At 41.4% G+C, this 27049-nt stretch overlaps 1 protein-coding gene across 5 annotated transcripts in view; it reads left to right on the top strand.

Annotated features, from left to right (window-relative positions):
- Nucleotides 1-27049, top strand: part of MSRB3 (methionine sulfoxide reductase B3) — a 233280-nt gene that overhangs the window by 163117 nt on the left and 43114 nt on the right. For all 5 annotated transcript variants that reach the window (XM_088463138.1, XM_088463141.1, XM_088463137.1 and 2 more), the window contains one exon: nucleotides 5782-5810. In XM_088463138.1, the coding sequence (XP_088319264.1) occupies nucleotides 5782-5810 (29 nt within the window). The remainder of the gene's footprint in view (nucleotides 1-5781; nucleotides 5811-27049) is intronic.

Below are 27049 nucleotides of genomic sequence, written 5' to 3'. Positions count from 1 at the left end.
CAAAGCCACTGATGATAATAAAAACATGTGGTAGTAAGGTTTGGCTTTCAACCCGGAATCTCCGTCAGGGGCTCCCTAGCAGAAAATTGCTCCTTGTTTTATCCATTCATTCAAGATTCTGGAAGTGGTTAATCCTGTTGTCATTTGGCTAGGACATTCTCCTACCCTACATATTCTAAATAGGTTTCATGTCTCTGTAATGAAGATTTTTCACATTAATTGCTTTTCTTTCTCCAGTTTACATCCATCTTTCACTGCAGTATAAGAAGAGGCGTATGAGGCCAATTAAATTCTGGATTTGAGTGACTCCAAAAGAATCTTGCAATCCCTCACTGATTGGAAGAACTGGAGACCTGAAGAAAGCACCTGGGCTTAGGCTTCTTATGTACAAGCTCCCCACCTTCTTAAATTCATCCACAAAAATATATCCCAATAAACCCTTTTTTAGGTGTTTGGTATACAACCTTAAGATAGGGTACTGATTTGTGCCAAACATGTTTTTGGTGTTCCATTCTGCCTATTTGCTCTTTGGATTTTTTTCTACATGCGGTCATCTGACTGCTGACATCATCAGCACCCCAAATTCATATCTGGCATGCTTATTTAAACAAGACTCTGGACATTTCTTAGTGCCAGATTATAGGTCTTCGTCTTGATTGGACTCTTACTGCTGCTAATTTGATATTCTACTGCTTGCCAGTGTTCCGATCTCAGACTCAATGACTTTCTGTTGCTGATTGTGTTCTTAAGGTACCAGCTTGTCACACCAGTCTGATACCTGTGACCTGAATTCTCCCAACAGCAAAGGCCTAATAACCTTGATTGGGTCACTGGTAAGTGACATGGGATCTGTTAGACTCCTCTATTCTGCAAGCAAAAATCCTGGTTTGCATCGGAGGATTCCACTGCCTCCTGATTTTACTCTGTAAAAAATGGCTAATGTTTTATAAAAAGAATCACAAGGCTATAGCATGTCTGTAAGGTTCCCAATGTCTGTTTTGTGTGAGCATAAAAGGCTTTCTTATATTATGCCTTTTCAGTCACTTGGATCTCCATATAACACATTACTGCTTATTGAATAATGTAAGAATGAACACATCTCATAAAGCAGGGATGGGAAACCTCATGCCCGGGGGCCGTATAAGACCCCCGGAATCATTTGGTCTGGCCCTTTTAGACTCATCTGGCTAGCAGGGTGCCTAGAATGGCAAACTCTAATCTGGTCTTCCTGTTTTTTGGCCACACCTAATGTTTTAGCTATATCTCTGATGGGTTTGTTTTGATTTTTCAGCCTAATGATGGCTTACTTCACTGATAGTGACAGCTCTTTGGATCTCATATTGAGAGTCAGCAACTGATTCCAAATGCAAATGTCACACCTAGAATCAACTCCAGACCTTTTACCTGCTTAATTGATAATGAAATAATGAGGGAATAGCCCACACCTGTCCATGAAATAGCTTTTGAGTTGATAGTCCCATTACTTTTGGCCCCTTAAAAAGTGGGAGGCACATATAGAAACCGTTGTAATTCCTACACCGTTCACCTGATTTGGATATAATTACCCTCAAATTAAATCTGAAAGTCTGCAGTTAAAGCACATCTTGTTTGTTTCATTTCAAAGCCATTGTGGTGGTGAATAGAGGCCAAAATATGAAAATTCTGTCAATGTCCCAATATTTATGCACCTGACTGTATATACCTTGATTACAATATATACAGTACATAGATAGCAAGCCATTTTGGAGAGAGAGAATATATAGACAATATATATGTTTTGATTCAGAATGATATTCTTGTATGATTTTGAGATATATTTGGCCTTCACATTGAACATTGCTAAAATCCTTATCAGAGGCCTAATTTTCCACATTAACTACTGCAACCTCCTCCTATGTGCCTATGCAGTATGTCCTCTATAATCCATCCTAATCCTCGATCTTTAAATCCCTCACCATCACCTTACACGTATCTGAACATGATATACTCTTCCTCACACCATTTTAGATCTCTCTATGACCTAGGCTTCAGCTCCTTTCTGATGACCAGCTGTCATTACTGCCTCCAAGACTTTCAAGTGGTTTCTCAAATCCCACTCCTTTACCAGAGCCTAAACTTCATTTGACACCACTACCTCTGGGTACTACTAGCTACCGTCGCAATCACCACTCTCAGCCCCACCATCTCTTGTTGTATCAGAATTGCCCTTTCACTCTATGGGCCGTCTTCAACTCAGAGCAAAAAGCCGAGATCCGCAAAAAAAATATTGCCGATTGTGACTTTTCCCCAGTCAGAAAATTATCTCCGTATTCAATTGCAAACGCTTTTGGCGTACGCGAAAATGCAATGTAATAGGCGAAAATGATTCGCCTCTGAATAGGTGGAGAAAAAAAGTACAAAATCGCTATTATGGGGTGCAAAGGTGGGGAAACCAGTCAGCACCCTTGGGACAGCCCCCAAAGGATAACTGCGTTAAAAAAAAGCGAGAAACACCCCAAAAAAGCATTTTGAAAAAAGGGCGAAGAATTGCAAAGTGGGGGTACAAACTTAAAAACTAGCGAAATAGACTTTTGAGGGGTATGCAAGTATGGGTGAGGTGTTTTTTGATTGCAGGTGTATGCTGAAGGTGCGTTTTTTATGTTTCTTATAACTTCACTTTGGCAACTTTTAAATATGCTTGCACCCAAATTTAACAGGACTATTTATTTTCTCCTAAAAATACTGCTTTATGCCATTCATCACCACTTGTGCAAAGACTCTAATTAGTGGCAATTGTGCGAACTTAAGTATACCAAATTATTTCATTAGGGCTAATCTGGCACTACTACATTGATCCCTAATGTTTCTGCATCATTTTGGGGGGTTGAGCCTGATTTCCCCGATTCAGACACCACTTTTCGCCTGTTCTGACTTTGCATGTCTCTGTTTTCGCGTCTTTTGGAATTGTATAGGGCGAATCGCGGGTACGCGTGCGATAAGTTTCCGTGGCTAAAATATGCTATGTAGGCGAAAACTATAGCATGCAAAACTTTATCGCGTACGCAAAACTAATTTGGTACGGCCCTAAAATGTCTAGTTTAATGAGCAGAGCTCTCTCTGCCTTCTGTCTCACATCTGTATCTTATTCGTCAACCTTGTGTGTACAGGGTCTAAAATGAGGATGATGCAAATAGTAGTTAATTGTATTACTATGAAAAGTGTATTTCACAGTTCTTTATGATTGATTATTTTTGTTATAATGTTCTCTATCGTATATAAAGTCATAATGCATTTTATAAAGTGGAATTCCTTGCTGGTTTATATGATTATAAAGATAATATTTAAATTTGTAACGCAATCCCTTGGACAGTTGGTTTGTGTTAAATACACTTTATGTATTGTGATGAGAAGGGTTGCCTCTGATCTAAATTACCCACATTCCTGTGGGATCAGCTCCCTTCAAGGGAGACTAAAGCAAAGCCTGTGCAGTAGCAGTGGAGGTTATGGAAATCCGGGTTTTCTGGGTTGCACAGGTCCAGCTGGAAGTCATCACTGGATGACAGGAAGGGTTTCAAACCCTCATCCACCTGGGTTATCTGGGCACTGATGCGAATAGCAGCCAGCGAGTAGGCCTGGAGTCTCATTGGTGCCAGGGACTTTTTTGAACTAGCTGTGCTAACGAGCATAGCAGATTGTGGCTGCATTCTACCACAGCAGACTGAACACTATCACTTTGGTGCTGGGTCATTTGCTTACACCCGCATGTCTAATTACCGTTCCTGTTTGTCCAGGCCTCTGTCTGTGTATGTTAAAGTGCAGTGTCTGTTACAAGTAAAAGGCATTGTATCACCGTGAACCTGCCTATCGTGTGGCCTACACCACCTGCTGCATTTGCATTATTGCAAGGACGTCATTGCAAAGCTGCCTGCGTAAAACTTTGCAATTGCGGTCCTTGCTGAATCAGGCCCTCAGTCATGCTTTTAATGTAATCTATCAAACTTAAGAAAAAAAACAACCATCTCGGTTTAGAGGTGCATCAACCTTTCTTTGTTAGTGTAGCATTAAATTAGGCATTATGACTAAACTAATTTCAATGCATGTTTTTCTGTGACCTTTCTAGACAAATAAAATACGGTTTCCCATTCCCTGAAAAACAACAAGTTTTTAGTTGATATATTCAAACAAGTATTTAACTTTTTCATTTTTGTTTGGCGAAACTGAGCCCCGTATCAAGGAGTATATGGATAATGGCCCTCATTCAGACCCGGTCGCAAGCGCTGAGCGCTCGCAACCGGGTCGATGTTTAGGCCCTGCGCACGCGCAGCGCTCGCACTGTGCGTGCACAAGCCCCGGAGCGAGAGAGAAATTCTCTCGCTCCGGAGCTCACTACAAAAGGGACGGCTGTCGATGGTGATCGACCGCTCGACCCGTTTTGTAGGCGGGGGGGTGGTTTCACAAACGGAGGCGTTCCTTAAGGAACGCCTACCATTTTGTGGGTGGCATAAGCAGTGATGTCAGTGGGGAGCTTCCTGCTCGATCAGAGCAGGAAGCTCGATGGGTCTCGTCAAAAGCCGAGATGGTCGCGATGGTCCTGACCATCGCGACCATCAACCTGGTCGGTCGCTAAAGCTGTGGGTGGTAACCCACAGCTTAGCTAGCGACCACGAGGCCACACTAGAACAGTCAAGCGGCCGCCCTCATTCAGAGCGAGCGCTCGCTTCTTGCGACCGCCTCTGAATGAGGGCCAATATGTGTTGAGAATTCGGTAAACATGCCCTTTGCATGTTTTTTATTGCTTTACCAATTACAGGTACTGGATTAAACACACAGAAAATACTGTTTAAAAATGGTAGACAGGTACAAATTATATGTGTGAGAATGGGCTTTACAAATTATTTAAATTAAAAAGTCTCTCAAGTGAGTTAAGAATCGGCCACTAGCCAAATTATAACCTATAATACTGATATCAGAGTTTTGCACAACAGAATATCTGAACATTAAAATTAGAGAGGTGCTTCCCTTCATGGCAGCAATGCTACAATCCCCAAATTGTCTTTTTCAGCAAGCAAATTGTTTTATGCCACAAGGAATTGAGAATAATGTTGTGGCTTTTGCAGTCTCTGAGTCTATACACAGCATCTGCTGGATGAAATGGAAAAAGCTTCACTGAGGCTAAGCACTACCTTATTTGTCACAGCAATGGAGTCAACATGGACCCATATCCCTGTGCCACAATTTCCATTTGTGCCTTGACAAATTCAGGCTGTATTTAGGTCAGATGGGGGAGAAACTCACTGTTTGCTATCTTTACTGAATACAGTAGCCAACAGATTTAAAGGCTGTCTATACCTCCACTGAGCAAACAGCTTATACTTTAAAATTTAAAAAATACAGAAAGATGAGTTTCTCAACAAAATTTGCAGTGTTGTGTATGTCCCATACTTTAATGACTTTAATGATTTGTCTTGTGCATTCTATAAAGTACTGCCTTACTTCACAATGGCACATACAGTATGCCTGGGGTGCTGGATAACTTATTTAGTGTCTGTTTTTATTAATTGTGTTATGTAACTTAAAATGTGAATTTTGTGTATACATTAGTTTGTTTATGTCTAGAGGCAGCATACATGTTATTTTAACAATGTGTTTGGTTAGAGCACAATATACATTATTTATCGTATATATTCACCCAACTGCAAAGTATTCATGGGAATTAAATTTTAATTTACATTACTATATGGTCTAGAAGATCACATACTGTATGTACCTATGCAAAACTATTACTATTTCCTTTTATTCCAGATCTGAAAAGAAATTTGACTCCAACTCAGGTATGTCTAACTGCAACATGCAACCCTAATAATATGTGCCTAATGCAGTCATGAACATATATTAAGCGGGATGTAGTTAAATTGCAGAGGAGCTGTCTGTCTTAATCGTAGCATCTAAATCCCGACTCGGGACTAAAGTAAGGCGTCGAAATCCCGATGCCCTTCTAGATCCCGACACTGGAATCTCGACAGATGGCTTCCCGAACGAAGGTAAGCCGGCCCGTCTTAGCTCTTAGCTGCAGGAGGGGGGGAAGAGGTTAGGTTTAGGCACCCCCGGGGGGATTTAGGGTTAGGCACTCCCCGGAGAGGGTTAGGGTTAGGCTGCGGGGAACTGGGGTTAGGCTTAGGCACCACCGGGGGGATGTTAGGGTTAGGCACTCCCTGGGGAGGTTAGGGTTAGGCACCACCAAGGGAGGGTTAGGGTTGGGGGAGAGAGGTAGGGTTAATGTACTTACATGCCCCAGTCGTGATCTTTCATGATCGAGTTTCCGGCGTTGGTATTTCACCCGCCGCCGGGATAACAAAACACAAAAAGAAGTAGCGTACAAGAATAGAATACACTGATAGGATTCTGAAGGTAGTTTTCTATAAATTGTCTCACAGTAGTTTAAACAGTTTTACTATGGATTAAATAGTTGTATTGAGCTATATCTGTAATATTATTTGACACTGTGGTTAATAAAAAATCTGTTCTAAATTATTAACTTTACATTTTTGTTGATTAACAATATCCTTGTTGTTGTTTTCTTCATTTTAGTTCTGTATTCTACCACTACAGAATTCTAGATTTTAAATCCAGAAGAGATAGCCATGTGCAATACACATGTATATATCAATGTATGATGTATGTTTTCTTTTTATAGGGCTGTCTCTTATTCTGTGCCAATTTCTTGAAATAAGGCCAGTTTTGTTATGAGTAGTATGGCATTTTTAACAGTCTTATTTCCAATGTTAAACTCTTACATCTTTGTAAAAGTTTAGTGTTTACATTACATAATCTTTTCACATGAATGTATTTTAGCAACATTTAAAATAATTGAGTTCATAAAAGAGTAAAGGCACAGACAAGGAATATATGTTAACCTTAGCCATAAAACATTAGTTTTATATTATTATTTCTGGCTTTAAGGATACATTGAGTGATTTTTTTTTTTGCACATTTTATTGTAGCATATGTATATTGAAGCCAAAAGATTTAGATTGTCTGACATACACACTAATCGCACGTTATTCTAATGAATAGGCAACTTCCTTTCAGATAAATTTAGATATCATAGGGGTTTATATTCATTACTATAAGACTAAAATACAGGAGTGTAACTAGAAATTTTGGGGCCTCCATAACAACATTTTGGGGTCTCCGAGTGTGTATAGAACGTCTCTTGTCTCAATGAGTCGTGTCACCTGTCCTACACTTCACTTTCTTCTCAGAGAGGAAGGGATGGTTTAGTCAAACCAGTTCTCTGGTGGCAGTATAATACACAGTCACTCTCCTTCCCTCTCTATAATCTTTGTTGGCATAATAATCGCACCCTTGATCTGTGGGGACAATCCAGTTAAATGACTTACCTCCTTCAGTACCTTGCTGACTCTCGGTGCAGTGGACAGGCCATGTAACAGCGTCTTGCAATCTGACTCGTGGATAGTTCCAACCATTCACCATTCTGTGTGCTACTTAGTATGACATGGTCATACCCAGTAATTGTGTTGCCTCACACTGCATGCATTAGCCTGGTTGCTGTGAAGCAGACAGATGGTGTTGCCCAGGGACTCTAATTTGGTTCCAGTCCAAGAACTGGCTCAGTGGCCCAGTTGGAAGAAGCCACCTTGCTCTCACGACCCAGGCTGCCCCTGCTAGGGGTTGCTCTGGATCCTCCACTGGCTGCTGCCCCAGTAGTTACACACGTAAGAAAAGACATCAGATAAATTGACATAGAATTGTAGAAAGAACTTTACATATTTTTTTATTATTATGGTGTTCGGGGTGAGAAGTGAGTTAATGACAAACCGATTAGAATGTGTGAGGGTAAAGGAAGGTTCACAATGCTAGGAGGCTGAATCTTGGGCAAAGTTTTTCACTGAATGTATTTCATGAAATGCAATAATTGTCGATGTGATTTCAAGGGGGCTGGGCTTGGTAAGTACAAGCAAATTTGTTGTGCAAACAAGGGGCTAGTTTAACCTTTACCAGAATTAATTTGATGATCTTTATAGATAAAGTGCAATGGTTTCTCAAATTAAATATTCAATATCATTGTATCAAAACAACAATGAAAACTAGGGGGCACAAAGATACAAAGACATTTTTATTATATTACATGTAGATTCAATTCTTTATATACACTACATTAATGCATTTATACATATGCACACATTGTTTTGTTTCTCAATATATGTTTAAGAAATTAACAAGTGTGTTTACCCAATATAGGGTACAGATAGATGGTCACCACAGATCTATTGGTAAAGTAATCCACCCACCCAGGGGGCTCAAACTAAGCAACTCCTGATATTATCAACATATATGGGAAACAAAATTAAGAAAATAACTAAAGTGTCATGTTAATGAAGAGACTCGGAGGCCTATTCATGATGTTAATTATAGGGGTCCGAACGGACCCCGATAATTAACATTTTAACATTGCTCCAGCGCGGTGACAGCTGGTGCAAAATCAGCTGTCCCTGTGAGCAGCTTTAATGCTCCTTTTTGGAGCAGTGAATTTTTTCACTGCTCCTTTTGGAGCAGTGATGGGACTGCGCATGCGTGACCTAAAGGTCACTCATGCGCATAAGAGCCACGATGTCCGGCGGAAGGAGCCAGACAGGGGCGGAGGGATCCGAAAGGATCCCTCATCACAACCCGGACCTCCTTCCTATAGGGAAGGCTCGGGTTGCGATCCCGGAGCAGGAGCATTTGCCACCGCTATTCCGCAAAAGGAAGTTAAGTAGGAGATATCTGTGATATCTCCTGCATTACCTTCTTGATAAATGGCCAGGTAACTTAATTTTTAGAAAGTAAGTGATGATGAATAGGCCCCCCAGATACATACTTACCTCAGTATTATCTTATGATATTGTATGTAGAAATATTCATTTGACTTTACGAATACTGTTTTGAATCTTGAAACAAATTGTAAAGTGAGTGACTCTGGATACTATCCTAATGCTTGGAAGCGAGTAATATTTATGCAACTTTTGTGATACTATTTTAAATCTTGAAATGCATTGTATATATAACTATAAGCCAGTAGCACTTTATATGTACCTGAAAGACACACTTGCAGTATTCATTAGTATTGACATTGATGTTTTTATGTATGTTTATATTCTTTGAGAGCTGTATATATATTATTATGATAGAAATAGCGACCCATCCAGGCTTCGCATGGGAACAATTTCATCTTGCCACAGCCCCCTGTATCTCATAACAACCTAAGCCATGTCACTACAGTCCTCTGCGTCTCACCACAACCCCCTGCATCTCACCAGTGTCTACACAACCCTCCCTGCAGCTGATTAGGGCCCGACCACTGGGATGTGCTGGGATGGGCAGGGGGATCATAGATTAGAGATTTGTATTGGAGCTACCCTAAGCATTATCAGCAGTTTGTCCCTGTGGTTGGGGCACCTGTGCATATTTCTGCAACCTCCATGCGCACCCCTCCCCAGCTGCCGAACATGGTGATGAGCAATATCCTCTTTGCCCAATGTACTCTGTATTTCCTGGGGCTTCCAGTTAAGCTTCCTCGTGTGGTGCCCCTGTCCGATAACAGCGCTGACTTCTATGGGAGGTGCCTCCTGTTCACCGAGGGTGTGTGGCTGAACAGGAACATCATGCTGGAGAAGAAGCACTTCACAGTGAATAGGTGGTGGCTGGGTCCACCTGCAGATTCAGCATAGGGATGGACTTCGAAATCCGATGGCTACCAACCATCTATGTTTTTGTTTGATGGTGGCAATTTGCCACCATCAAATGGAATTAATTTGATGGTGTTCTGATGGTTGTTATTTCAATGCCAGCCCTGGCTCCTTCCTTGCTATTGTGTCTGTTTTATGGTTTTGTTGGAGGCTGTCTCTCGCTCTCTGCCTGCCTCAGACTTGACCCTGCTCAGTTAAAAAAAGGGGGGGTGGGACTGCGCTGAACCTTAAGTATTGGGCTAAACTAGTTGCTGCTAAACAGTGAGGGCACTATTAAACCTCACTAGTTATGCAAATAGGTCTAAAATAGGAGGGAACGCTTAGCGCATCCTATAGCCCTTTGACAGTATAAAAATTGAGACAATCTTAGTACAAATGTAATCATTTATTAAATATTATAGACATATGCGTGCAGTTGAAAATCTATATAAAAAAATACCTAATACCGGTATATAACATTCAGGTGAAAACATATATACATTAAAACATGTTTTATACAGCAATACAACCACTGGAAAAAGGAATAAATAGAAAGTGTCAACAAAAAATGTTAGACCATTCTTATCTGTGCCAGGGGCTAGGATGTATAGAGTCAGGGAGTGATTGTGATTGAGGGGAATCACATTGGGTAAGGATGGTATCAGGGAGTGATTGTGAATGAAGGGTATTTTAGTGGGTGAGATATGGGGTCAGGAAGCAGTGGTGAGTGACGGGAATTACATTGGGTGATGTATGGGGCCAGTCAGTAATGGTGAGTGAGATATGGAGTCAGGGAGCAGTGGTGAGTGACGGGAATTACAGTGGGTGATGTATGGGGCCAATCAGTAATGGTGAGTGAGATATGGAGTCAGGGAGCAGTGGTGAGTGACGGGAATTACAGTGGGTGATGTATGGGGCCAGTCCGTAATGGTGAGTGAGATATGGAGTCAGGGAGCAGTGGTGAGTGAGGGGAATTACAGTGGGTGATGTATGAGGCCAGTCAGTAATGGTGAGTGAGATATGGAGTCAGGGAGCATTGGTGAGTGAGGGGATGTATGGGGGTTGGATACGGGATGGCGGCGTTCGGGATCCCGGCTGTCAGAATCCCGACGCCGACATCCCGACAGGGTTAGAATACTGACACTTTGTTGGTTGGTAACCCTCTCCCTACCATAACGCTCCCTCCCCGGTGCCTAAAAACATACTGGTAGTAATTTAAAGTGATGTTTGTACTTTTGCACAGGTGCCCTTTCAGATTTTTTGGCCTCCTAAGAAACTATGGCATACTTCCCCCAACATTTGGGAATGTGAAAATGTAATAATGGCGTAGCGACAACATGCTGGGACCATGGGTGATGTATGGGGGTTGAATACGGGATGCCAGCGTTCAGAATTCCGGCGGTCAGAATCCAGATGTCGGCATCCCGACAGGGTTAGAATATCGACACTTTGTTGGTTGGTATCCTAACCCTCTCCCTACCCTAACACTCCCCCCTAGTGCCTAAACCTAACCACCCCCTTCCCGCGCCCTAAACCTAAACCACTCCCCTTAGAGCCTAAACCTCCCCCTGGTGCTAACCCTAATCCTCCCACCAACACCGCTACTTACCTTCGGGATTCCGGCTGTTGGGATGCCTGAGCCAGGATTCTGACAAGTGTCGGGATTCCGGCGTCTGCATTCTGACTGCCGGAATCCCAGCTGTCTGGATATTGACCACATCCCAATGTATGGGGCCAGTCAGTAATGGTGAGTAAGGGATATTCAGTGGGTAAGGTATGGAGTCAGGAAGCAGTGGTGAGTGAGAGGAATTACAATGGGTGATGTAATGGACCAGTCAGTAATGGTGACTGATGGGGGATTATAGGAGGTGAGTTATGGAGCCAGGGAGTGATGGTATTTCTGTAGGTGAGGTATAGTGTCGGGTAGCAGTAGTAAGGGAGGGCTATTTCAGTATTTGGTGAATATTGTCAGGTTAGAAAGGATCAAAGAATAGATCAGAGAATGATATTACTGTAGCATACAATGTAATGATAAAAATTCTTAATTTATTTCAACCCAATAACGCATACAATACTTAATGCATAAGTTCCATAAAAGCAAGTTTTTGAGCATGAAACAATTATGTACTTTTCTGGATTGCATTTCTGTTGCTTAGAGTATTTGCACATTATACTGGTGTTACTAAAAAGTTTATATTATTTTGCCAATCTTATTGGTAGGGAACCCATAAGTTATTTGCAGTGGGGCCCCCACAAACCTTATATCATCCCTAATAATAGCACTGCAGTCAGTTGTTTGATTCCCTAACAGGACTCTATCTGTTTGAAATTTGTATGTTCTCCACATGTTTGCGTGGATACTTCTGCTTTTTCCCACACTCCAAAAACATACTGGTAGTAATTTAAACTAATAATTGTAAGTGATAAGAAATGTAACTTTAATGTGATGTTGCATAGGTGCCCTTTCAGATTTTTTGGCCTTCTCAGAAACTATGGCATACTTCCCCAACATTTGGAAATGTGGAAATGCAATGATGGCATAGCGACAACATGCTGGGGACATAATTGTGTAATAGTGTTTGTTCCCATTCTGTTGCAGCGCGCTTTTGAGGGACTGTTCCACCGAAATCAGGATATTGGGTAGTTCACAATGGGGCGCATATCCAAGGACCTGAAAAATAGGAGAGCAGTTTGAACTGCTCTGGGAAAAACCAAGGTGACAAAAGCAAACCAAAGTGAATTTGAGGTGCATATCCAATGTGATTCATAAATGAGGACCACATTTTTATGCCAGCTATTGGGATCAGCTGGGGTCATTTTCGTTTCCAAGAAAGCAACAAATTAGCTTCCTTATTAACTCTTCCTGTCCCAAAATTGCATCAAACTACTGTTCATTTATAGGATTTATTCTGACTCTGAATAATGCCAGGATTTGCATACAATGTGAATGTCATGCTGCTTGCTGCTCCCCATCTGTTTTCTGTAGAATGTAAAATAAACTTTCTTATTAAACATATAAACCAGAGGTTCCCAAACGCGGTCCTCAAGGCTCCCCAACAGCTCAGGTTTTAGAGATATCCCTGGTTGAGTACAGGTGACTTAATTAGTAGCTCAGTCAATTTGATTTAATCACCTGTGCGCAACCATGGATATCTCTAAAACCTGAACTGTTGGGGAGCCTTGAAGACCGTGTTTGGGAACCTCTGATATAAGCAATGGTTAAGTACAGTAAATTAAAATATATGTTTTACATCACTGAAAATGTGTATGGACAAATATAAACAGATACAAGTTTCTGAAAGAATAAAATATACAGTGGCCCTTGCTTAATGAGCACACTTTTACTTTTTACTGTTCTGTACAATAAATTTGGAACTAATGAGAAATTATAGGCGAGAAGTGACATCTAAAATCCACCAGGTGCATTGCCTCCATTAACCAGCCTGAACTGCATACTGCTACCATGAAATCATCAGCAATATTTAAGAGTCTGGTTTTAATTAGACCTCCATGTCTATCTACACAAATCATATAGAAATACATTCAAACATTAACAAGGATACAGCTCTCAAGTGTGTGTGTTAGCTTTTTATGAGTTTTGTTATACAAAATAATTTTCTTTGGATTGCCTTGATATAAACAGACACTTATGTAACCTATGTTAGCTACACACATTTCTTTAACAGCCTGGCACCAGATGACACAGGTTATGACATTGGGGTCTGCAGTTATAAAAGGATGTCATACCTACAACAATACTGCATTTGAAAGAACCTCTAACTCCAATTAAAAAGTGAGGAATATCTAACAAGTAGTTACCTAATTTATACATACCTTGCAAATGACATTGACTGAACAGAACCAATTCTGGTGGTCTGTCCCACTGCTCTGACAACTAGAATATTAGTCGTAACTGCTGGGAATGTCAGGAGTCATGTCCAGGACATCTCTGCTCTGTCCATTGGAACTGCAATGAGCCAGTGATGCATGCACTAGGAAAGCAAGTTGGGGGCAGCCTAGTGCTTCAAAGGCACAGTTCCATTAATTGCTTTCTTTTTCCCACAACTGATTTTATGGGCCAAAATTTTCTGACAGTCTAGGTGCTGATCCCCTCGCAATACAATAGCTTGAGGGCACGGTCTAATGATAAGATATATGTGTGACACATTTGGATGCAATACCTGTATATGATGTAATTGACATGGCAGTTCTTGAAAGGTCAGAAAATACAGCAGAGCAGACAGAGCTGATAAACACAATGGGGCTTATGTAATAGGTTGCGAGCTGCAGCCGCTGTGGGAACTCCTGCAAGTCTTCCCGTATTTTTAAAGAGGCAAAAATTTTAAAGGCAAAACCAGTTTGGTTTTGCCTTTAAAATTATTGCCTCTTTAAAAATACGGGAAGACTTGCAGGAGTTCCCACAGCGGCTGCAGCTCGTAACCTATTACATAAGCCCCATTGTCTTAAATATGCTTATAGCCGGCACAGAGGGATAACAAAAAACAAGTCTGGCGTCAGGATCTGTGTTTTGTTTAGACTCTGTACTGGGACCACTGGGCTAGGCTCAGGGGCATTTTAAGAGAGGAGTGGGCCCGTGTGCAGACTTTTACTGCACATGCGCGGGTTTCTGGGAAAATGGTGCCCACGCCTTTTTCCCGGGGACAGTAGTACTGCGCATGTGAGAGTCACCAGGAAAAAGGCCGTCGCCATTTTCCCAGTGATTTTTGCTGGTGCTGCAGAGCAACACTCTGGAGATTACGGACAGGTAAGTATAAGACTATATGGGTGCATGGTGAGCGGTTTGGGCACCCTTTATAGATACACCCTTGGCTAGACTCTTCCTCGTTTAGTATAAGTACTGGAGCTAATCTTAGTGTATCAGAACAGAATGGAATCAGAATGAGGCACTAGAGCTGAGGATGACTCATCTCCTGCCCTGCAATAAAAGCAGGCATTTGCTGGTGGAGCTTGCAATCAGTAGTACGCACTGCTAGAAAAGTAACTGCACACACTGGTAAAGGTTGACACCCTGCTGGTGATGAGTGACATTGCACGCAGGTAAAGGATGTGCCCTCTGCAGGGTGTGAGTGATAATGCATGCAGGCACTGGATATGCAGATGATCAGCAGTCTGGGAATAACATGGGACAGCAGTGGATATCTGTACACGTTTTGCAAGCTGGAGATAAACAGCAGTCTGGAAACTGCTCAGGGCAGCAGTGAATAACTGTACAAGCTTAGCAAGCTGGAGATAATTTGCAGTCTGGGTTATGGTATCATGCATGATGTGCTATTTGGGATTATTTTAAAGCTGTATGGCATTTATGTAGTATGTAGCATTTATTTATGTAGCACTAGCATACATTACATTACCTTACAATTGGGGAACAGCTTGGTTGGTGTAGTGGTTAGCATTACGGCTTCAAAGCCCTGAGGACATGCGTTTAATTCCTGACCACAGTATTATCTGTGCCAGGGACTGAGTGATTGACTAAAATATTCTCTGTGAAGTAACGATACTGGATCAGAACCTCTATATACCCCTGCCTATACCTTCTAATATCCTACCTATAAACCTCTAAGGATGACGCTAATTTGCATACGCAGTCATACAGTAAATAAAGACTTAAGACCTGGAATCTGTGGTTCCAAAGCACAAGTATTATTCAGGTAAAAGTACAGTCAGTTACACGCTATTGATCCAGACACAATTCGGCGCAAAGGAATTATACAGACCCAAGTACAGTATACATACGCAGCGCTTCCGGACCAGATGTTAGGCATCAGCAAGAAACCCCTCGTCTATCAGCATTCAGCACGAAGACTAACAACCCAGCGTTTGAGCACACATATTTATACCCCCCAGGAATAGACAAAACAATAGAGACGTTTGTTGCTGATGTCATTGGTTCCCAAGGGGGATATATCTGTTACAGAGCATTTAACAGGCTGATTCAAATAGACTCAACCCAGCCTCCAACAACTGGGGGTCTCTGCCCTCCCGCCCCATGCAACATCCTAACAGTTGTTCATATAATATACATTTTGTTGCTTGAAGTCTCTGCGGTCCATAAGTTGAGAATGCATGATGCGATCTCCACACCGATAATACCGGAATTCTGTTGAAAGAGTACGCATCAGTACAAAACCAAACACGGCTTACTTAGCATGTATAAAACCTTAGTTACCAAATAATCTTTATTTCACAGCATTTATACTAACTGAGCAAACTTAAATCTTATACCTTAAAGCTTATTAAACCTTTTATGTGAATATGTAATGTGTAAGTATGCGGGGTGTGATGTAAAGATGCTAGTTAACTTGAGGCAGATGCGTGCACATGAAGCTAATAAAACAGTGTTTTCATACAAGGTCTTATGCATTCGCTAATATGCGATTAGTTACCAGCGCAATTGTGCGTATTAATGTGTGTATGAGAAATGGTGCACTTAAATCTCACTAAGTGAACACCTAGCAGTGTGGAATGCTGAGCCTTATAGTTCCACACGACCCCCCTCTCTCAGCAGCCCCCACCTTTCCCAGGCTCAAAAGAAAAGTCCTTTGTTCTCCCAGACTCTTGTGTGAATGCAAATTTGTTACCCCCAGCTGTGAAGCTGGGGCCATTCTGTCTGGGTGTGGGACTAAAACCTGTTTAGGATTCAGACAAATTCAATTGTGTAGATCAATGCCTGGGTTATATTACAATTGCCACAACTATACTTGTCTGCATACAGGGATTCCCAATTTGTATGTAAAACACTCATTGTCTATTATATTTACTTTTTCTGAGGAGGCTGTTCTTCCAGTTGCCCTTGGTAGATTATCAAAAACATTGCCATCTGTACTTAGCTTGTGAGTTGTAACTTAAAATGGCGCTGGTCGCAAAATGGCGTCTTTATTATTATTATCATTTATTTATATGGCGCCACAAATGTTCCGCAGCGCCTTACCAAGCACATAAACAAGTTGTAGACAAGCGACTTACAGAACAATACAATACAGGACCAGGACATGGATAATACATTTTGCTACATTAGTGATCATGACACCCAGATAAGCAACAGAGCATAAGCAGCCAAGTGTTAGGTGCCTTAGTGGTGAGTAAGAAGTAGATGAAACTAAAGTAGGGAGAAGTACAAGAGGTTAGAGGGCCCTGCTCATAAGAGCTTACATTCTAGAAGGGGAGTGGAAGACAAACAGGGGTGACACAGATGTGGAGGAAGGTGTATGTATCAGGGAGTTAGAATGACAGCTGGAAGGCTTTGATGAAATAATGGGTCTTGAGAGCCCGTTTGAAGGATTGCAAAGAGGTGGAGAGTCTGTAGATTCTTGTTTCTAAAATGGAGTCTAGCTGCCATTCGCAAGATGGCGTCGTGCACGCTTCAATTTTAAACTGATCTTGCCAATTATCCAGCTTCGACAGAAGCACTGCATAATATGCATGTGCTATATAAAGAACCGATAATAATAATAATAAACCTAAGAGGTAGGAAGGCCTTTGTTGCAAGCTTACAATCTTTAGGAATAATGTATTTATCTTCCCAAATAATGGTTCTGTATGGTACCATAGGAGTATATTTATTAAGATGCGGTGACTACAAAGCTCTTCTGTTGCTGCTCCAATCGTGTTTATGCCTGAATTTTAAAAGCATGATGCTTTGACTTGCCCTGTTTTGCTAGTAAAAGCATTGCCCTTTTAAATTCCAGCATATACATGTAAATCAGGGGTTCCCAACCAAGGTCCTCAAGGCATATTAGCAGTCCAGGTTTCAAGGCTAGCCATACTTGAGCACAAGTATCTTAATTAGTACTGTACCTCAGTTATTTTGATTTAACCACCTGTGCTCAAGCATGCATATCTCTAAAACCTGGACTGAGGACCGAGGTTGGGAAACACTGATGTAAATAGTAAATGCAAGTCGCATTACTCTATTTACATATTACATTTAAAATGTGAGCTTTAAACACAAACATAAATACAAATTGACTATATGTAATCTGTTGTATTTCTTTTAAAATCAACTGGGATTTTCTTTCCTGCACTTGTCCAAATTGAAGTATCAAGTATAGCAAATATACGGCCACGAGTCGATATAATATTGTCACAATGATTACGATTTAAATCATGTCAACTAAAAAGGTTAATGTACACTCACGAATGTTCTTTATTGTAATCATTATGCACCAGTCCACCAGCACCTACAGTGCAACCTGGAAAGTATTCACAGCGCTTCACTTTTTCCACATTTTGTGATGTTACAACCTTATTCCAAAATGGAATAAATTAATTTTTGTCCTCAAAATTCTACACACAATACCCCATAATGACAATGTGTAAAAAGTTTTTTTGAGATTTTTGCAAATTTAATTAAAAAAAAACAATCCAATTAGCATGTTTCTACACGTATGCATATGTATTAGAGACTGTATTGATAATCAGATCCATATTCCACCGTGGTTCTGATAGAGTGGATTCGAAAAAGTTATCTACAAAAAACTAAGTTGCCTTTATATTGTAACAAATTAGTTATTTTTTATGTGGCTTAGAAACATAGAATTTGACGGCAGATAAGAACCACTTGGCCCATCTAGTCTGCCCATTTTTAAACATATTGTTACCTCAACCCTTATTGATCCTTACTTCTTCTGAAGGATATCCTTATGTCTATCCCATGCGTGTTTAAATTGCTCTACAGTCTTAGCCTCTACCACCTCTGATGGGAGGCTATTCCACTTGTCCACTACCCTTTCTGTGAAGTAAGTTTTCCTCGAATTTCCCCTGAACTTACCACCCTCCAGTTTTAGAATATGTCCTCTTGTTCTAATACTTCTCTTTCTTTGAAGAATGTCGCCCTCCTTTACCTTGTTAAAACCCTTTATATATTTGAATGTTTCTATCATGTCCCCCCTATCCCTTCTCTGCTCCAAACTATACATATTAAGGTCTTTTAGTCTTTCCTGGTACGTTTTGTGGTGTAGACCTTGCGCCATTTTAGTTGCCCTTCTTTGTACAGTCTCTAATGTATTAATATCCTTCTGGAGATATGACCTCCAGAATTGAACACAGTATTTGAGATGAGGACATACCAATGACCTATACAGTGGTATTATCACTTCTATCTTTCTACTACTGATTCCTCTCCCTATGCAACCAAGCATCTGACTTGCCTTCTTCATTGCTTTGTTACAATGTTTGCTTGCCTTTAAGTTACCTGAAATAGTGACTCCTAGATCTCTTTCCTCTTCAGTACTTTCCAGTATAGTGCCATTAATACTGTATTTAGCCTTTGGATTTTTGAGACCCAAGTGCATGATCTTGCATTTTTTGGCATTAAACTGTAGTTGCCACGTTCTTGACCATTCCTCTAGTCTACCTAGATCATCAATCATTTGTTTTACCCCTCCTGGTGTGTCTACCCTGTTGCATACCTTTGTGTCATCTGCAAAAAGGCATAGTTTCACTTCAATAGCATTTGCAATGTCACAAATAAAGATATTAAAAAGCACTGGTCCAAGTACAGATCCCTGAGGTACTCCACTGGCAACATTTCCCTCTTGAGATTGCACTCCGTTTACTACATCTCTCTGTTTCCTATCCTGCAGCCATGATCTTATCCATTCAACTATCTTTGTATCTAATCCCATGCTTTCCAGTTTATTTAACAGTCTGCGATGTGGAACAGTGTCAAAAGCCTTACTAAAGTCTAGATAAGCTTTATCTATGGCCCCCCTTTATCTATTTCCTTAGTCACCCAGTCAAAAAAGTCAATAAGATTTGTCTGACATGATCTCCCCCCAGTAAATGCATGCTGTTTGGGATCCTGCAAATAGTTGGATTTGAGATAATCTACGACTCTTTCTTTTAAGAGTGTTTCCATTAATTTCCCTACTACTGATGTAAGGCTCACTGGTCGATGGTAGCTTGCCTCTTCCTTGCTTCCACTTTTGTGCAGTGGGACAACAGTTGCTCTTTTCCAGTCCTCTGGAATTACTCCAGTAGCTAGTGACTGGTTAAATAATCTGTTAATGGTGTTACCAGCACCCCTTTAAGCTCTTTTACTATCCTTGGATGTATCCCATCTGGCCCCATTGATTTATCCACTTTCAGTTTTGAGAGTTCTGTTAGGATCTTCTCCTCTGTAAATGTGCTTGTTTCTACCTCATTTTTCTGATTACAGCTGCAACTTAACTGTGGCCCCTTTCCCTCTCTCTCAGTAGTGAATACTGAACAAAAATAATTATTAAGATGATCAGCTATTACTTTGGTTTCATGTTATACTAAGAAACAATTGTTTCACTTTTAATATTCTTGATATGTCACTTGTTGTTTTTATGTGAAGCATTCATCTTTTTGTAAGTGTCCATTTTTGTACTTATAATAAACCGGATTAATGATTTCTTAAACAAGCCACATGCTTTCCTATTGGAGAGCATACTTATTGATTTTTATAAAACAATTGTGTTTAAAATCATATACTGTATATCTCAAAACTTAGCACAGTAATCAATATGTATGAAATTTGTATTTTCAATATCATCCCTACAGTGAAGCATGGTGGTGGCAGCATCATGCTGTGGGGATGTTTTTCAGCGGCAGGAACTGGGAGACTAGTCAAGATAGAGGGAAAGATGAATGCAGCAATGTACAGAGACAGCCTGGATGAAAACCTGCTCCAGTGCGCTCTTGACCTCAGACTGGGGCGACAGTTCATCTTTCAGCAGGACAACTCTGTGAATGTCCTTGAGTGGCCCAGCCAGAGCCCAGGCTTGAATCCGATTGAACATCTCTGGAGAGATCTGAAAATGGCTGTGCACCGACGCTTCCCATCCAGCCTGATGGAGCTTGAGAGGTGCTGCGAAACTGCCCAAAGATAGGTGTGCCAAGCTTGTGGCATCGTATTCAAAAAGACTCGAGGCTGTAAGTGCTGCCAAAGGCGCATCAACAAGTATTGAGCAAAGGCTGTGAATACTTATGTATATGTGATTTCTTAGGTTTTTTTTTAATTTGTCTTAAATTTGCAAAAATCTCAAAAAATCTTTTTACACGTCATTATGGGGTATTGTGTGTACAATTTTGAAAACAAAAATGAATTTATTCAATTTTTGAACAAGGCTGTAACCTAACAAAATGTGGAAACAATGAAGCTCTGTGAACACTTACCGGATGCACTGTACATGAGCTACGCCTACTAAATTTATTTCGGTTTCGTGTACACATCTATATTGTGCCAAATTTGCATCCATACCCCCTTTCTGCCCCCCCCCCTCCACCCCACACACACACGTTATTTTATCTTTTTTCCAGCAAATCAGAAGTTATTGGAATGCAATTTAATTTCCAAGAACTCAGGTTTGGTAAATCATATTAACATTAACATGAGTCCGACAAGGTTCTTCAAGTATAATTGTCCTCCTGCCATAACTAGCTATTTTAAGGGGGAAAAAGTGGTCAGTTAATTAGCAAATTGGTCATACAGTCAGAGGCCTGTGAATTTCATACCAATTCCCCCAAATTTGTGACAATGTTACCAACTACTGTTATTTTTGCAGATTAACAAAGAGATACGTGACTCAGTGTAAATGGCAAAACACAGTCACTTATAGAAGAATCAAAGAAAATTATTGGGAATATTAGGGAACCAGTTTCTGTTCAAATACAAGAAATGCCTAAAGTGTGTGAACTAAATGTGTGAAAGAACTGTAATTTTGAAAACATCCGGAATTAATCTTCTTAGTGCCATAATTATAAATAAAAAGAAAAAATATATATTAAAATAAGCAGGAGATTTTGTCTGAGTAAAGTAATAGGAGAGAGAGACATGATTCAGTGTCCACTATATAGGCTCACAAATACTGTACCAGCTATACACAGACAATGCATGGTGTGAACCAAAATCCCATGGCACTAAGGAACGTCACAAAGAAGGGGTGTATAGAGGACAATATCTCGAGTTGAAAGTGACTTTGGGGTCAGAGCTGGGTATGGAAGAGATCACAGTCATTAATTGGGAGTGTACTGTATCTCTATAGTTGGCCGCAAATGTTTTCTGTAAACCTCAGCCAGTCATGCCAAAGAGCAGTAAATGCTGAGATTTTGTCTAAGGGCAAGCACTTCAGATTTTCCATAGTCATGGATAGGTCAGGCCTTCTTGATCACTGACAGATTGAAGGAGGAGGGAAGATCTCCAGGAACATTGGATAACTGCACTTCTCACATTCATGAGGTGTTTTAGGAGTGACTTCTTGATCTTAGAAATGGGTTCAACCCAGTCAATTTAAGAGCCAGTACTCAACATTAAAAGCGAGATGAGGCCCAGTTATTTCCCCAGAGATCTAACACACCTTATGCCAGAATCCTGACAAAATATGGTACCAGATATTACGTAGGAAACCTAGTGCTTTTTTGCATCTCCAATAAAGATCAGAGAGGCTGGGAGAAAGGTTTTTGCATTGTAATTTGTATTACCTGCACATAATTAGAGTTGGCATGGGTATACTAAAATATTTGGCTCCACTGGTCCTCAGCAATGTTGAGGTTTAATTCTCTGTTCGTATCTAAGCCATGGAGAGGGGAAGAGGATACCTCTGTACACAATTTATAGAGTTGGCAAATCAGGTGTTGGGGGGTGAATTATTTGCTGGGCAAAGCAATTTAAATGAAGTCATCTTATGGAGTACACAGTGATTAGGATACAAGAGCACATAATGGTATAGTATAGTTGGAATTAACGCCAAATAAGTGAGCAAAATATTTCAGCCCACCTTAATACATCATCCGGTCTTGTTTAAGTACACAATCTGGCAACCATTCTTTCAAGTATTTGGACAAGTGTCCAGACGGAAATTCTGGATTAGACTCTAGATGAATGAGTAGAGAGATGGGCTCAAGAGCTGAGTGTGAGAAGCCATGGAAGAAGCTTGTACTGGGGAGGATTGTTCTGCAACGAGGACCCACTGTTTGGCCATCGTATCGCAAGACACCTCCACTAGTCATACTAAATGGGATGACAAATAGCAACTAATGAAGTTGGAGTCTTCCACTTGAATTACTCTTATCATGAATATCATGTCCATGTCTAGTCCTCCACACTCCTCAAACAAATCCCCCAACAACTCTTTGGAGATCTTTAAAAAAGGAGAATATTTGACAAGTATCCAAATCTTTGGAACTTATTAATCATTGTAGCGAAGTAAGACTACTGGATTGGTATTAACAGGAAGAATTTTGTCTGCAAAATAGTTCATGAGTCATACCTCCAATTCCAATACCGATTCTATTAGAATTGGCTCTTATAGCTGTTACCATGTCCTCCATAAGGAGGACAGAAATGAGAATTGCGGGGCAGATAAGAAAAGGGAGAGAGAGAACAATTTATCCGCTTCTCGGCTAAAGGAGACCCATACAGAGATAGAATCCTATGGAGCCTGTGAAGGTCCAGTCCCATGTTCTTAAGTAAACCTGACCTAAAGTGCCAATCAACTCTTATTGAATGCCGTCTCTGCATCTGTATACCAAATGACCACATGGGGTTGTCCCTTGTCAACACGTTATATCAAACAAATCCTACTAGTTTTCTCATCTTTTGCTGCTCTACCCAAGATGAACCTGTCAGAATTTGTAAATTGTTTAGTCTCTGACCTGGGACCACTGGGCTAGACTGGCTGGTGTTGGGGTGAATAAAGTGAAGCAGTCATATGAGGCTCTTATAAACCGAACAGGAAAGATAACAGTTTAAATACTAGGCTGAGGAACTGTTATGCTACCCTGCTGAGGAGGTAATACGAGCTGAAGCCTAGAACACGGCTATACAAGAAATGCTCTAATAGGTGGTGTGTCAGGAACACGGAGGTATGAATGGTGCTAATATAGGTGATGTGACAGGAACACTGGATGTGAGTTCAGTCCTTATAGTGCACACTAGATGTATGTGCGCTCTGCAGAAGATGCCTGTATATTATGCTGATGGTTTGCAGACAGAGGTACTGTACGCAGGTATTAGTAGACTGTGGTTGGTACTACACATTGGTATTAGCAGACTATAGTTGGAACTACACACTGGAATTTGCAGGCTGAGGCAGAGAAGCGCACACACTGATGTTTGATTAGGAATGACACCAAACTAAAGCTGGAAGCAAATGGAGACAAGTGCATCAGCTGGGAGCTGAAGAGCACAGAAGCACTTGCAGGAGAAACAGGAGTCAGCAGGCAGAGCTGCTGATGCTGGAACCAGGAACAGGTATGATACAAGTTGAACTGGCCATGAGTAGGTGCAAGTGAAGGGTTTAAATAGGGTGCTATGAACAGTCATTGGTTGCACAGGTCACGTGGAAACTAATTTTTTTCTGATTGGACAAATTCGGAGTTAGCTGAACAAAGCAAGATGGTGGCGCCCATGCAGCGCTGGCCTCAGGAGAAACTCCAACACACAGATACTAGTTTGTCACAACGTTCACTTCTGGAAGACTGGCAAGTGAGGACACGCCAGCTGACGAACACAGTGTTAAGTGTGGTAAGAGGGTCTCAGAGCCTGCTGTATATCAGAACCCCACCTAGTTCTAATTGATTATATCTACACTATTTATTGCCTGCCGTGGAAAATGTATATACAGTATATACCCTGTGTCACGACCTGGCCCTTGAGGTTTCCAGTCAGAGGACTGGAGTCGGGACGACTAGGTGTGAAGGCAGCAGTAAACAAGGACGCCTGACTAGAAGCTCCGAATCTTAATCATCGGTGGTTTTCACCAGTGACACCTCCAATTGGGATATGGGTTTTAGCTGCGCCCAATGTACAGGTCGCCGTCCCCTGGTCAGGGACCCAGGAATTAGCAACTGACAGGGAGATAAGAAGACAACTGAGTGGCTGGAGATTATCAATGGTGAATAACGGTAATCACTGATGTTAGTAATACTGAAGTATATTAGTAGAGACCGATGTAGAATATCATTGGAGAAATATCGTTAATGACCGATGTTGAATACTACTGGTAGTGACTGATCTTGAATATCACTGAAGAATATTGATAGTGAATGATGTTGAAGAATATCGGTCGTGACCGATGCTGAATGTCATGGGTAGTGACTGATGTTGAATATCACTGAAGAATATTGGTAGTGACCGATGTTGAATATCACTGAAGTGACTGATGTTGAATATCACTGAAGAATATTGGTAGTGACCGATGTTGAATATCACTGAAGTGACTGATGTTGAATATCACTGAAGTGATTGATGTTGAATATCACTGAACAATATTGGTAGTGACCGATGTTGAATATCACTGAAGTGACTGATGTTTAATATCACTGAAGAATATTGGTAGTGACCGATGCTGAATATCACTGGAGAATAACAGTAGTGACTTAAGTTAAATATCACAGACACTGGTTAAGTGTACTGAGGATACAACAGCGTAGAGCCTGGAACAGCGATCCGAAGCTAGCAGCTTCTGGAGAAGAGAAGTTCAGACAACTTCTTGTTTCCTGGAGTTCTGCTTTATACCCTTAGATAGCTGTCCATTGGAGAAGAGAGTCAGCTGAGGTGACCAGGCTACCATTGGTGGAGGGTCCCGTCAGGTGAGACAGACAATATGGCTGCGCCCATGACCGCCGCCTTGGGAACTCCTATATGGAGGTTTGCGTGGAAGTCAACAGGGCCCTCGGGGATAATACTCAGCAGGTCACCTGCCGCCACACCTGGCGTCTGATCGCACGGCTAGTCAGTTGAAGCTGGCGCCACGGTGAGTAACAGCCGATCCAAGCTGAATACTGACACCCTGTGGATTCATAGATCTAGGCACTTGATCAAATCAAACAACTGTCTATTATTCTGCCTTGTCCAACTCACAGATTATACAGCATAAGTGATATATCTGTCATTTTATTCATCCCTTTTGTTTATGACTGTATCAGCATTTTTTTTCTAATTTGATGTTTAATCTATCATATCCAATGCCCTTGTTATATCCTTCTCTGCTGAGAGTTTTCCCATCCCAGTGCTGAGCAAAAATTTGTACGTCTGTGCTTTTTACATTATAAGATCAATATGAAATAGTTTTATACAATTAAAAAACCTTAATTGGGAGATATATAGATATAGATAGATAGATATATTATTATATAAAACATCATTTTCTTCCACATTTTGCAGGACTTCACACTCCTGCAAGACGTTCAGCCAGCGGCAGGGGGCGACTTTTTGGATCACCCATGACTGCTGGCTTGGTGGGTGTGAGAGAACAGCTGGAGGTGCAGTCCAGACAGCCCAGGCTGGTGGGTGGTCCTATCAGGTTTTCTCATTGCAGCCGCCCCCCTGCAACCAGGGGAGAGAAGGTTAGGCTGCACCTTCCTTGATCCCACACAACCTGGGCTGCAGTAAGACTATCTAAAAGGATTGGCCTGCAGTAACCCGACTGGCAGGAGGAAGCTGCAACCAAGGGAGCAACCGGGCGGCATGAGCCCGACGGCTACCGGAAGATAAACTTCCAGCAGCCGCTGCAGGCGTCTCAGAAACTGTTGCATCAGATGTGACGACACCAGGCAACTGATAAAGAAGTGTTACTATCTTCAGTAAAAGCTTAGAGCCTGATTCTGAGATAGATGTAATGCTGTTGTTTATGCAGTTGAGAGATTATCGGTGACCTGCGCATGCATCAAATTTCATTCCCATTGGTGGTCGCAGCAAGGATTTGGCCACAGAGTGATTGACAATCAGAGAGTGTTTGGGTGAGGTAACGGGGCAGTGGTAACGAAAACGCAGGCGTGTCACAACCATTTTGGGGGCGTGTTGCAGACTGTGATTGCAATCCTGTATGCAGTAAAAATAGCTCAGTCATCTCGGTTCCAGTGGCTATTCATAGTAACCATCAGAACTCTGATAATGGACTGATCTGCAACCGATGGTGTGTCAAATAAAATGTAACCAAAATGGACAAAAAAGTGTTTAAGTGATCTAAGGGCCTGATTCAGAGCTGCTCGTAAGCGGCTGCTCGTTCGCTCTGAGCGATGTTCGCACATCTGCGCATGCATATGGATCGTAATGCGCATGCGCCAACCAGTCAGTGCGGTCGGAAATCGTGTGTTCGCAAAATAGCGAGTGCATGCTAATTTGAGTGACAGGATGAGGCGTTTGTGGGTGGTAACAGGGGAAGGTGTTTGAAAACGGGGAGTGGAGATCCGAACGCAGGCATGCCAAACGGTCAAAATGGGCGGTTTAAGGGTGTGCATAATTAACAAAGCAGCGTCATTGGCCTTGTCACTTGGTTGTCTCTTAGCCTGAACTGTTCGCATGATTGCGGTAGGAAAATCCAACCACAAGAACTGCGAGCAGTTCAGACGCCTTT

Source organism: Taudactylus pleione, unplaced genomic scaffold, assembly GCF_031769625.1.
Source record: "Taudactylus pleione unplaced genomic scaffold, aTauple2 ptg001327l, whole genome shotgun sequence".
In the NCBI taxonomy this organism is placed as follows: domain Eukaryota; kingdom Metazoa; phylum Chordata; class Amphibia; order Anura; family Myobatrachidae; genus Taudactylus; species Taudactylus pleione.
The sequence above is the reverse complement of the archived record's forward strand: the minus strand, read 5'-3'. Positions and strand labels throughout refer to the sequence as shown.